General features: G+C 47.2%; 1 protein-coding gene across 1 annotated transcript in view; it reads left to right on the top strand.

The window, feature by feature from the left end:
* Positions 1-322: 322 nt before the first annotated feature.
* FASN (fatty acid synthase) overlaps positions 323-11,764 on the top strand; it is a 52,701-nt gene continuing 41,259 nt past the window's right edge. The window contains exons 1-4 of the mRNA XM_074260494.1: positions 323-654; positions 6,531-6,672; positions 8,357-8,509; positions 11,508-11,681. Coding sequence (XP_074116595.1) covers positions 6,546-6,672; positions 8,357-8,509; positions 11,508-11,681 — 454 coding nt within the window. The 5' untranslated portion in view covers positions 323-654; positions 6,531-6,545. The remainder of the gene's footprint in view (positions 655-6,530; positions 6,673-8,356; positions 8,510-11,507; positions 11,682-11,764) is intronic.

Below are 11,764 nucleotides of genomic sequence, written 5' to 3'. Positions count from 1 at the left end.
AGGAGACTACTATCCCTCCCCCCAAATCCCCGAGAAAAGCGCGAGGGCCACCCCGGGCAACAACCCCGGGCAATTCAGCTATCTGCCAGAAAGCTGCCGGGGGCGTGGGGGTGGGGAAAGCAGAAAAAGGGGGATGCCCGACTGGGGCAAGGGTGGGGGAGGAGGGGGAGGATGAGCCATCGGGCCCGCCCCCGCGCCGTGCCCCGCCCGGGGGGCGCTTCTCCGCCCCTCCCCCGCGCCCCCTCCCTATCCTTCGACCAGGGTCCCCTCTCTGGGACTCGCGCCAGCCCCGCGCACTGGGATCACCCCACGGCCGGCTCCGGGAGCCGGGCCCGGCCGCTCATTGGCCTGCGTGAAAGAGCCAAACTGTCAGCCCATGTGGCGTGGCCACGGGAGGATGGCAGCTGTTTAAATAGGGTCGGGAGCTGGAGCTAGAGGGAGACAGAGAGAAAGGAAGCGGCCGCCGCAGCCCGAGCAGCAGCAACTTCAGCAGCAGCCCGAGCAGCAGCTCAGCAGCAGCAGCTCCCCTCAGCCTCCCGCCCCGGGATCCCGCAGCCGGCATCCCTAGCTCCGCCGCCGCCAGCAGCATCCCCGCGGCCTGTCCGAGCCGGGCTCCGACCCCTAGTCCGTCACGCAGTCCCGCAACTGGCCCAGGTAACAGACAAAAAAAAGGGAAGAAAAAAGCCGACAACGTGCTTCCCTCCTCCGCCCCGGGCCACCGCCAGCCGGGGGGCTGAGAAGCGAGAGGGAGGGTTGGGGTCCCTCGGAAGCTCCATATCCGAGGTCCCAGCGGTCTTCAGCCGGCGGGGAAGAACGCGGGGCGCTGGAGCCCCCTCGTGCTTCGGGGCAGGGGCGGGGTTGTGGGGGGGTGAACCATCCTGCCCCCCCTTTAAGGTTGTTATCCTGCCCCCCCTTTGGCTTGGCCTTGCCTGCCCTCCCTCTCCATCCTCTTGACCTCCCCCCAACCCCCATCCAGGACTTGGATCCAAGCCACCTGGTCCTTACCGGGGGCAGAGCAACGTGGGCCGAGTGGAGGCCGGGCCCGAGAGAGAAGGGGTGGGGGTGGGGATAGAGGTCCGTAATAACCGGGTGTGAGCTTCTTCATGAAAGCTCATGCAGTTCTCCTTACCCTGTAACTACTCCCGTGTGGATGCTGAAGGAGAAGCTTACCTGCCTCTGGAGCAGGAGATGGTGGCAAAAAAAAAAAAAAAAAAAAAAATTCTGCCTGGGGAGGGTTTTCTTTGCTTGTATTAGGAAATTGGGGGAGCTTGTAAACTGGAGGGGGTACTGGATGTTTGCTTAACCTTTATACCTCGACTAAGCAACTGGATTCAAATTGTTAGCCCCTTTTTAATTCCCCCTGCCTATTTCCCTGACACCCCCACCCCCACCCTTGGCTGCACTTTAACCTTTGCTGTGGAAGGAGCAGTTAGGCATCAAATTCCTGAGTTGACCCTAAACCTCCTTTCCAAAGAGGGTTAAGCTTTTGGTAGTCAGTGTTTCAGCTGATCCGCGGCCTGACCAAGGAACAGAAGGAAATCTGGTTTGAAAATCCACCTCAGTGGCAGGGAATCCTTCCTGCTCCGGAAGGGGGGGGGGGAGGAAGACTGGGGCAGATGAGCTAGAATGGGGGATGGGGGAAATGTAATGAGTAGGTGAGGTAATAGCCAAGGAGAGAGAAGGAGAGATGGGAATGGAGTGTGCTTGCTGCATTGTGCAGGTTCTACAAACAGCCATTTTGATCTCAGCCCTTGGAGATGGAGTTACACTCAGGCTTGGCTACAAAACAGATCTGAAGATTTAAAAAAAATACATTCCCGATCCTCTCTCTGCCTTTCAGCCTCTTCACCTTGCACATAATGCAGCCTCTGTGTGTATGGGGACTGGTGAAGGGGGGTTATGGTCCCCTTCCTCTGAATAATGCCACTGGAAACTAAGTTCTCAGCCCAGTCTCTCTTTGTGTGTGTGTGATGCAAAGAAACTAGGACAAGCAGAGGGATTTCCTGCATATTAGCCATGTATCTCTCAGTCTTGTTAGAAGCATTGATTTCTTTAGGGGAAAATATTTTTCTGTTTGTGCTCTATTTCTGTATTTTCTCTATGTGTGCTCTCATTATCTATAGAGTCTTGCTCTATATGGCCTCTGAATGTGGCTCTAGCCTCTTCTTCCCTTGATGCCCTAAGTAAGGTCCTGGAGGTCCTTTCCCCAGGAAGGTGGTGATTACAGTGCCTAGAATATTGAATGAGAAGTCTTACGGCCTAGGTTCCAGTCTCAACTGCCACTAGATATCTGGGTCGCTTTGGACAAGTCACTTCACCGCTTTGGGCATCACATTTCTCATATGTAAAATAAAGGAGCTAGACTAGTGAACCTCTAAGGTTCTTTCTAGTTCTGACAGTGATCTGGCAAAGGAGGGAATGATTTTTCTGCTCATGGGGAGAGGCTTTGCTTACAAGTTGCATGTAGTACCCCACTAAGATCCTCTAGAAGGGAAAGCAAATAAGAGAACTGAAGGAAGAGTGCCAAAGGAAATGGGCAGTACAGAGAAGGGCCTTTTGTGTATCTCTGAGTGTATTTGTTGAGGATTTCAACACTTAAAATTGAGGCTACCCGAAACTTACGGAGTACAAAAGTAAACAACACTAGTCTACCTCTTCTCTCCAGCACCTTTCCCTTCAGAAGCCCCAGACCAAACTAAGTGCTGATAGTTACTTCTCCAGCATGGGAGAAAAAAAGACAGATCACCCGAGTGGGAGCAGGACTCTGGAGGAATGGAGAATGAGTGGAGAAACATGGACCCACAACAAATAGCCTTGGAAATCTGTTCCTGGGAAGCTTGGCCTTGGAGGGGCCCAGCCAACTCAGCCAAACATTTCCTCCCAACCAGAACTCCATGTGCATAGCAAGTAGGTAGAGAACAGAGGAACTGATTTCTGGAACTCGGCAAGCTGGTGCCTGGGAGTTCCACAGCAGTCATATGGAGTGAATGAAAGCCTTAGTCCATAAGAGAAAGAGCTTTGAGCAGGAGGAAAAACAGTTTTTCTTACCTGGCCCTGTCATAAGGAGAGAACAAAAGCTTACCCTGTATGAAAAACCTGGTGAATTAGGATTTCACTCAGAGAAGCCAAATAATGAATTCCTCTCACCAGAAAGGGACTCCCTGATATCTCATCATTAGCTCTCTCAGACTCCCAAGGGCTGATGGAAAACAATTCACCTGTACCATCAGTTGCTCAAATTGTGTTCTTTTCCTCTGGTCTTTTCTCTTCTTCCAAGATTCTGATCCTATGCTCTCCCACCTGTCTACCCCAGTTTTTCTATTACCTAGAATGAGGGATTTTAACCTGGGATCCACAATCTTGCTTTTAAAAATTGTATTTCTGTGTAATTGATTTTTTTTTTTTATAATCCTGTATGTATATCTTTTGTACATTTAAAATCACAATTTTGAGAAGGGATCCATAGAATTGACCTGACTGCCAAAGGAGTCTGTGATAACTAAAAAGGTCAAGTACTCCTTGGCTTAGAGTTCCTGGAACTCTCCACAAAATTAGACAGAAGAGTGTTTTCTACTGTCTTCCTGAGCTTGCTTAATCTGAATATCAGGACAATAGTGGGTAGAAACAGCCTGGCCCATGAAAGGGTAAGCCACTTCTTCCTTCTTCCTCTCCTTCAGACCCCCTACCTCTTGCCCTGCCCCAGGAAGTAAGAGAGGCCGGGGAGATAAATCCTTGGGAAAGCTTGACTGGAGAATGGAATTGTAGCAGGACAGACACATGATCCTTCCTGGGTTTCTGAGGAGCATGTGTGCCCATTGTAGGTCAAATTAGAAATGGGACTGCACCTCTTCCTTTGATGCCCTAAGTAAGGGCTGTTTTTACCTTTCAAGGCTTAGAAGTGTGGTTTCAATCAAGTTCTAGGACCAGCCACCACCAGTCACACAATGCTGAAATTACCTCCTTTAAGAAAGATAAGGAACAAGGCAATTGACCTGTTTCCTTTGGGAAAGGGAAAAAACCCAAGGGAAACCCAAGTCCGAGATGCCCAGTCGAGCCTCTTGCAAGAATGAAAAGAGAGGAGTAGTGCTATAGACATAGCTCAAATTTGAGAGATCCAGAGCCTTCTATGTGCTGTTACCACTAAGTCCTGAAGTCATGCTTTAGCTATAAAGGAACCTTTCTACACCCACCTCTGACCTCCTTTTAGCATTTCTTGCCTCTGCCACTCCTGTGGCACTGTGGCAGGTCCAGTGCTGCTTTCTATTGTCATTGATCTTTTTTATGTGTCTGTGCCCTGTCTTACCCTGCTAGACTATTCTTAATTCCTAATGGAATTGATCTTGGAGAAAGAATCCTTTTACTCAATTCTGTATCTCCCACAGTGCTTTGTATATTGTAGAATTGTGGGACCATAATATTGAGAACCAAAAGGATTTTGAGAGGCCAAATAATTTCAGCTCCCCAGTTTTACAGATGAAAAACTGAGGCCCGGAGAGAATGAAAACAGCAACTTTCCTATAATAGTTCAATTGACCTTGAGAGGGGCTAGGATTCAAATCCAAATCCTGTGACTCCCAAACTGCTTTCTCTGGGCCCTGCCTTCCATTGTTTACTGATAAATCTGTTGATTTGTTGATGATGAAAGAACCTCCTGCTCTGGCCTATGAGGGAAGACCAGAAAGTTGAGGGTCTCTGACTCCCGAGAGAGCTAGTGGGGGAGCACTCTGGTCTTACTGACTGCCAGGCCAGGAGCCTCAGCTCCTTCAGAGCCCTGGCCATTGGCCAAAAGCCACTGAGTTCACCTAAGGGAAAGTGGCCAAGGCCTGGCCCTCTGTGCTCTTCCGGTAGAGGAAGAAGAAATTGTCCGAGTGCCTTGTGGCCTGGAATCTCAGGTTGTTGGCCAGAAGATGAAAATCTGACCTAGTTCTAGCCTCACTTAGGCTTAGTTAGCACCTTAGTTTGACAACTGCATGTGTGATCCTCAGGCATTTATTTTCCTCAAATATAAAATAAAGAGGTGCGTTAAAATGGCCTTCTAAGATCCCTTCCAGCTTCCGAATCTATGACTTGCTCTGTTACTTAGTTGAGGGCATCTTCAGTTTCCTCTCATCTGTCAGAATCTATGGGTTTGGATTCTGTCCCTAATCTGTGACTGGAGACCCTAGGGAAATGCAATTCCCTAACCCAGGTCCTGGGAGAGGATCAGAGAAAGATCAATGTAAGGGATAAATTCCCCAACCTATTTCATAGCAAGACAACAAGCAATGCTGTTATTTCTCCTTCAAGTTTCCCTGAGCTGAAGCCAAGTGGGAGTCCAGAACAGTCACTGTCCTTTGTGCCTTCCTCCCCAGGTCCCTGCTCAGCTTGAGCACTTCCCCCTGAAGCAGAGATTAGACTTGGACCTCTGTTGAATTTCCTGGGTCAACCTGCCCAGTTTTGTTTTGTGTTAACATCCCTTTCCTCTCTTCTCTCTTCATCTGTCCAGATTTGCTCCCACTTTACTCTTCAGGTCACAATTTCTTTCTAGTATTTGGCTTTTGGGTCTCTCATCTTTCAGCTGCCACAGATCCCCACCTTGGTTTGGACTCTCACTCTCCACATTTCCAGCATCCCTCCCACTCCTGTCTTCCATTCTCCTCTGAGTTTTGCATGGATTTAAGTTTTACTCTTAAAAAAAAATAAGTCCAATACCAGCATTTATTAAGTGTCTGGTGCTAAGCACTGGAGGCACAAAGAAAGGCAAAAACCTATCCCTGCTCTTGAGGAGTTACCAGTTTAATGCAAATAACTATGAAAGATAATCGCAGAGGGAAGGCACTAAGATTAAGAAGTACTTTTTACAAAAGATTGGGCTTTCTTTAGTCAAAACTTGAAGCTAAAGACCCTGAAGATGAGGGAAAGAATTCCAGGCCCCCAAGCCTAGAAGTATCCCGAAGTTGGAGATTAAATGTCTAGTTTGAGAAACAGAAGAGCAGCAAAGAAGCTGTAAAGGTAGAAAGGGGCCAGGCTTCTAAATCCAGACTCTTATCTTTGATCCTGAAGATGATCTTTTTTTTTTTTTTTAACTTTTTTTTTTTTTTTCTGTTAAGATTCAAGATTCTTGATGGGCAGACAACTCTTTACTTGAGCTTTGGAGGGAGTGTAATTTGGAATTTTTTTTCTCTTTTCTGTTGATTAATTGGGTCTTTTATCATTATGACTTAGTTTTCCTCCTTGTTTCTGCCCATTTTTGGACTTGGTCATTCAGTTTACCTAAAAATTCCGGCCCTCTCCCCCCTCCAGGCAAGGCAGTAAACTCCCTGGTTACCAACCGTGGCCCAGAAGCTGTGGTTGGGACTGGTTTCTCCAGGAGAGATGAGTGCCCAGGAGAGTGTGCTACCAGAGGTCTCCCTTGGATCAGTCAGTAGAAGATAGTGGAGGTGGTGGGCGGGAACTATGTATAACCAGTTCTTCAACTTGTCCTTTCCCTTTATATGCTGGGACTCCATCCCTAGTTTTCAGCTTCTCCTTTCCCCTTTCATACCTTACAGAAAAGAACTGAAAAAATGGAGGAGGTGGTGATTGCAGGAATGGCCGGAAAATTGCCAGAGTCAGAAAACCTGCAGGAATTCTGGGATAATTTGATCGGAGGTGTGGACATGGTCACAGATGATGACCGAAGGTGGAAGGCAGGTGAGTGTTGTGAACCTGGGCTTTATGAACAAGAAGGATGAAATGATTTGGACTAATGATAGAAAAGCATTTTCCCCCCTCTCTGGGACTCCCTTTCTCCATCTGTAAAGTCTAGTGATTGGACTAGAACAACTGTTCTTAACCTGGAGTCAGTGAATTTAGGGGTTTTGGGGTTTTGTTTTTTTTAAAATCAATAATTATCAATACAATTGACTTCCTCTGTAATCCTGTGTATTTTATCTTGTGCATTTAAAAACATTCTGAAAATTGGCTTAGCATATAACTGGAAAAAATAAAATACCATTAGATTAGAAAAATAAAAATATTCTGAGAAGAGATCCATAGGCTTGACCCAATTGCCAGAAGAGTTCATGGTGCAAAAAAGAAGTCTTTGGTGTTTGGGCTTTCTTCCTGCTTCTCAGTAACCTTTTCTAACAGTCTTGGCAAGATAGCAGGTCTCCCTTTTTCCCAAGGATCTCTTGCTCTTTCTGCTTCCTCTTCTGTAAATAAGGGGTTTGGATGAAGTGTTCTCCTTGGTCCACTCCTGTTCTGTAGCCCTGTGACACTTTTCCCCCAGATTCCTCTATCTTTCCCACCTCTTCCCCTCCCCCATCCCATTGAGATCTTATCACCTAGAGGAGTTTGCATAGTAATTTCCAGGAATGTAGTCTCCTTTTCTTTAAGCCTGTAACCAGAACTACTCTGATGGACCAGAATTGACAATAGCTTCATTAGCATTTCTTCTCTTATATACATCCTTATTGTTTTGAAGCTGTGCCAACTTGCCTCCCAGATGGGGGATAGGAGGTGCTTTGTTTAATTAGGACCCTCTGAATTGATACTGAAAACCTTTTCCTAGGATGTGATACAGGAAAAGAAAAAAAGTCCTTGAAGCCTATTTGAGAGATGCCTCTAGGCCCTTTCCTTAATGGCTTCTCTGCTCCAGCACTGTCCCTAGAGGCTGCTGCCTGCCTTCTTTCCTCCCCTCAGTCTTACAACCTGTCTGATAAACACTCAGCCTGAACCCCCTTCACGCCCAAGTTGGTTCCCTGGAGCTGTCCTACCTGACTGGCAGGATGTGACTCACCCAGAACCAGTCCTCAGGGCTCTGCCAACATCAGGCTGGGCCAGGCCAGGCTGGGCCGAGGGGCTCCCCAGTTTAGGAATGGAAGGGCAGTGCCAATGTGGTCCCTGTGTTTCCTCCAGCACTCGTAACATGGCTATGCCAAAGCCAGGAGTCCTATTGAGACTATTTTGTGATAATGGGGGGGGTGAAGATTAAATGCTGCCCAGACCCCCGAGTGCTTTGTTTTCTGGGTGTGTTGCCCCTGCCCAGCTAAGCTTTATCCTTTATCTGAATTTTAAGCTTAGCTGAGATGCCTGTTGGCAATGTACTTTTTTTTTCCCTAGGGCTGGGGTTAAGTGACTTGCCCAGGGTCACACAGCTAGGAAGTGTTAAGTGTCTGAGTTCAGATTTGAACTCAGGTCCTCCTGAATTCAAGGCTGGTGCTCTATCCACTGCGCCACCTAGCTGCCCTTGCAATGTACTTTTTTAATCTGCATATCTGGGGTTGGAGATCAGGGATTCTTGGCGGAAGTGGAGAAAGTGAGGAGGCTACCACCAGAGGGGAAAAATTTCTCTTTGCTTGGGGCCAGACCACTACCAATGTTTGTTTCCTTACAGGGCTCTATGGACTGCCTAAGAGGTCAGGGAAACTAAAGGACCTCTCCAAGTTTGATGCTTCCTTCTTTGGGGTCCACCCCAAACAGGCTCACACAATGGACCCCCAGCTCCGCTTGCTCCTAGAAGTGACCTATGAAGCCATCGTGGATGGAGGTGAGTGTATGTCTTGGCCCTAGCCCCGACACTGGTCAGCCAGGTTGGGGGAACTGGATATGGGAACAACTCAACCCTGTTCTGGAACTGGGTCTCTCATTGCAAAAGGTCAGGAATGGAGGGAGCTCCAGGGGAGGTGGGTCAGAGTGTTATATGTAATCAGAAGTGGGTAGGAAGGGACAGACACAACCTCTTCTGGAGACACCTAGGGAGGAATGGTTAACTGATTTGTGCCTCTGGATCTTAGTCAGCCCTGACTTAAGGCTGGTGGGTGGACAGGGGTTGAGGAACAAGGTTTCTGTTTCTTAACCAATCTGTCTCAGAGATCTTTTTGATATCTGATATCCTCAATTGTTTGATTACTCTTGTCAGCTAGGATTTGTCCATTGAATGAAGGGGGGGTGAATTCTTTGGGACAACAGGTATCTGTTAGGAAATATTAGACTAGGACCAGGATTTCCTCTGACCTAAAATGGAGGCTGAACTAGGGCTGGGACTCCCCCCAAATACTCTTGGGATAATCTCTGTAAAAAAAAAAAAAAAAAGAAAAGAAAAAAAATAGTCAGCCACTCACTCTATCACTGATTGAGCTTCAAAGCACAGAGGTGGCTCTTGAAGGGTTCTGAAGACCAATATAGCCCAGATCCTGCTCATTTCCCAGTTGTTCATCTTTCTCCTCCTCTCACCTGCACTGGCTGCTAAAGCCAAGCCATAAGGAGGACAGGTGCAGACCTTCAGGGACTGCAGATACAGATGACCACACAGCCAGCAACCAGTTCCCTTTTGCTTACCTCCCACTTTCCTGGGTTAAGACGTCACTCCCACCTCTTCCTCCTCCTCCTTCCAACCTAATACAGCCTTTATTCCACACATCTCTGTTGGTGATGGTTCCACCTTCCTTAATCTCTGCCAACCCACTCCTTGCAGCCATAGCTTCCACCCCCATTCTCCTGACAGTTTTGAAGTTCTGTGTCACACTGGCTTTGCTCCATCTCATTTTGCTGCAGGGGCCTTTCTTGCTTTTAATAGATGGAGGTGGCTTCCAGAGTCCCTTCCCTTCCTACTTCACCTCTTTTCCACTCTTCATCATTTCCTTTTCCTTATCTTTTCCTTATCTACTCTTTACTCTTATTGCCCTTTCCCATTTCTCTTTTTGAGAACTCTAAACCTTCTCTTTTGATTTCATGCTTTCTTATGCTTAATTCTCCTTCCCCTCCTGACTTCCTTCTGGACTCCTAATGCTCTGCCAAACCCCCAGAATTTGAGCATCAAAAAAAAGCTGCCTAATGAACTTCTTTTTTTTCTAAGGGAGTTGGGGAGGTCTTCTGTGGCCTGAATAAATACCAGGAAGCTGGGTTGGTCTGATTTTCTCTGAGCCTGAGTTCTGTTGTGGGCCTTGGCTCTCTTGAATAGCCCCAGGGCCTCCTTGTACAGAAGGAAGGATTTTTTCCATTCAAATGCATTTTCTGGTGGGAGGAGTACTATAGATAGTCTTTGACTTGATCTGAAGTTTACTTCTCTTTTCCTAGTCCTAGATTCAGAGGACTAAAGCTTACTTGTAGCTACTTATTTGGAATCTGGTGTCAAATCTTATCCTTACCATTTACCACTTGTGTGACCTAGGACCAGTCACATAAATTGCAAGGGCCTCAATTTGTTCCCTTCTAAAATTAAGGATCGTACAAAATGTAATTTTGAGGACCCTTCTAGCCCTAGATCTATAATCCATTTGGCAGAAGCTTCACCATCTAATACTACAGGGCTTTTTGGGGAATGGGTAGTTAGCAGTGGATAGAGTTCTAGACTTGGAATCAGAAAGACCTGAGTTTAGATTCTGCCTTAGACACTTAACTAGCTCTTTCTCAAACCCTTTTTCCTCATCTGTAAAATGAGTGGGGCTGGACCTGTAAAAGCCCACTTGCTCTCTCTGGTTGGGGGACTCTGGGGAATTAGGACCCTCCTAATATTGGGGAACATTTTTAGATAACTGCTAATTTTTGTACTACAGTGCAAAAGGGAGGCTATCTGGTTTGTTTCCATGTGTGATGGCCAGCCCAAGTGTAAACAAAACATAGGAATGCTCCTTTCATCTATGAATGTCATTCAGGGAAGATACAGTTTTTAAAATCCAACACATGGCATGGCTTGTACCTTAATTGGTGTTAGGCATTACCCTGACTTTTTGCATACATATCACTGCTGATTTGAAGGTCAGTGGTGAGGAAGTATGCTCCTAACTAGTTCTCTTGTGAGGCACACCTGGTAAAATAGAGAAAACTTCCCAAAGGTCTTCCTGTGATCTCTCTGCCCCTGCCCTTGTGAGTTCCAGAAGTGATTGATGTCCATCTCTTCCTTGCAGCCCTGAGCACTTGATTATGTTCAATCTGCTTGCAGCAGAATTCCTGGGGAGAAGCATATCAGATTGTTTTCCCAGGGGGCAGCTAGGGGGCGCAGTGGATAAAGTACCAGCCCCAAAGTCAGGAGGATCTGAGTTCAAATGTGGTCTCACACACTTAACACTTCCTAGCTGTGTGACCCTGGGCAAGTTACTTAACCCCAGCCTCAGGGGAAAAAAAAAAAGAAACAGATTGTTCTCCCAGTGCTTATAGTTCAGATTCATCATATGTAACAATTTGCCCTTTGTCCCTCCTTGGGCTTGTGTTCTATGGGCTTGAATCCTAGGTCTCATGCAGGTAGAGATGTGAATCTGCCTTCCCTCCAGCTTTCTCCGTACCTGTATCTTATTAGGAAGATAATCCCTTTTCTTATCCCTATGGTTTTTCCCCCTGCCTAACTTGGGCTTTAAACATCACAGCTTCAGCTAAATTTTATCATAGGACTAGAGGATGCAGCCAAAAGTAAGAATTCTCTAAGGTCAAGGGGAGAAAACTGCCTGATAACAAGGCAGCTTCATGTCTGCCTGGCTGAGAGAAGGAGGGCAGGAGGAGGCTTCTGAATGTACAAGTTCCCCACACTCAGCATTTTGGTCTCCTGGCAGGCATCAACCCAACTACACTCCGAGGGACCAACACTGGTGTATGGGTGGGTGTGAGTGGATCAGAGACTTCAGAAGCCTTGAGCAGAGACCCGGAGACACTCTTGGGGTACAGCATGGTTGGCTGCCAGCGGGCTATGATGGCCAACAGACTGTCCTACTTCTTCGACCTAAAAGGTGGGTGAAGAGGGTCAAGAGGACTGATACCACAGGATAAACACTGATATTCTATGCCTTCTGACAGTCCCCTTCCCTCACTC

Source organism: Sminthopsis crassicaudata, chromosome 4 (assembly GCF_048593235.1).
Source record: "Sminthopsis crassicaudata isolate SCR6 chromosome 4, ASM4859323v1, whole genome shotgun sequence".
NCBI classification, from domain to species: Eukaryota; Metazoa; Chordata; class Mammalia; order Dasyuromorphia; family Dasyuridae; genus Sminthopsis; species Sminthopsis crassicaudata.
The sequence above is the reverse complement of the archived record's forward strand: the minus strand, read 5'-3'. Positions and strand labels throughout refer to the sequence as shown.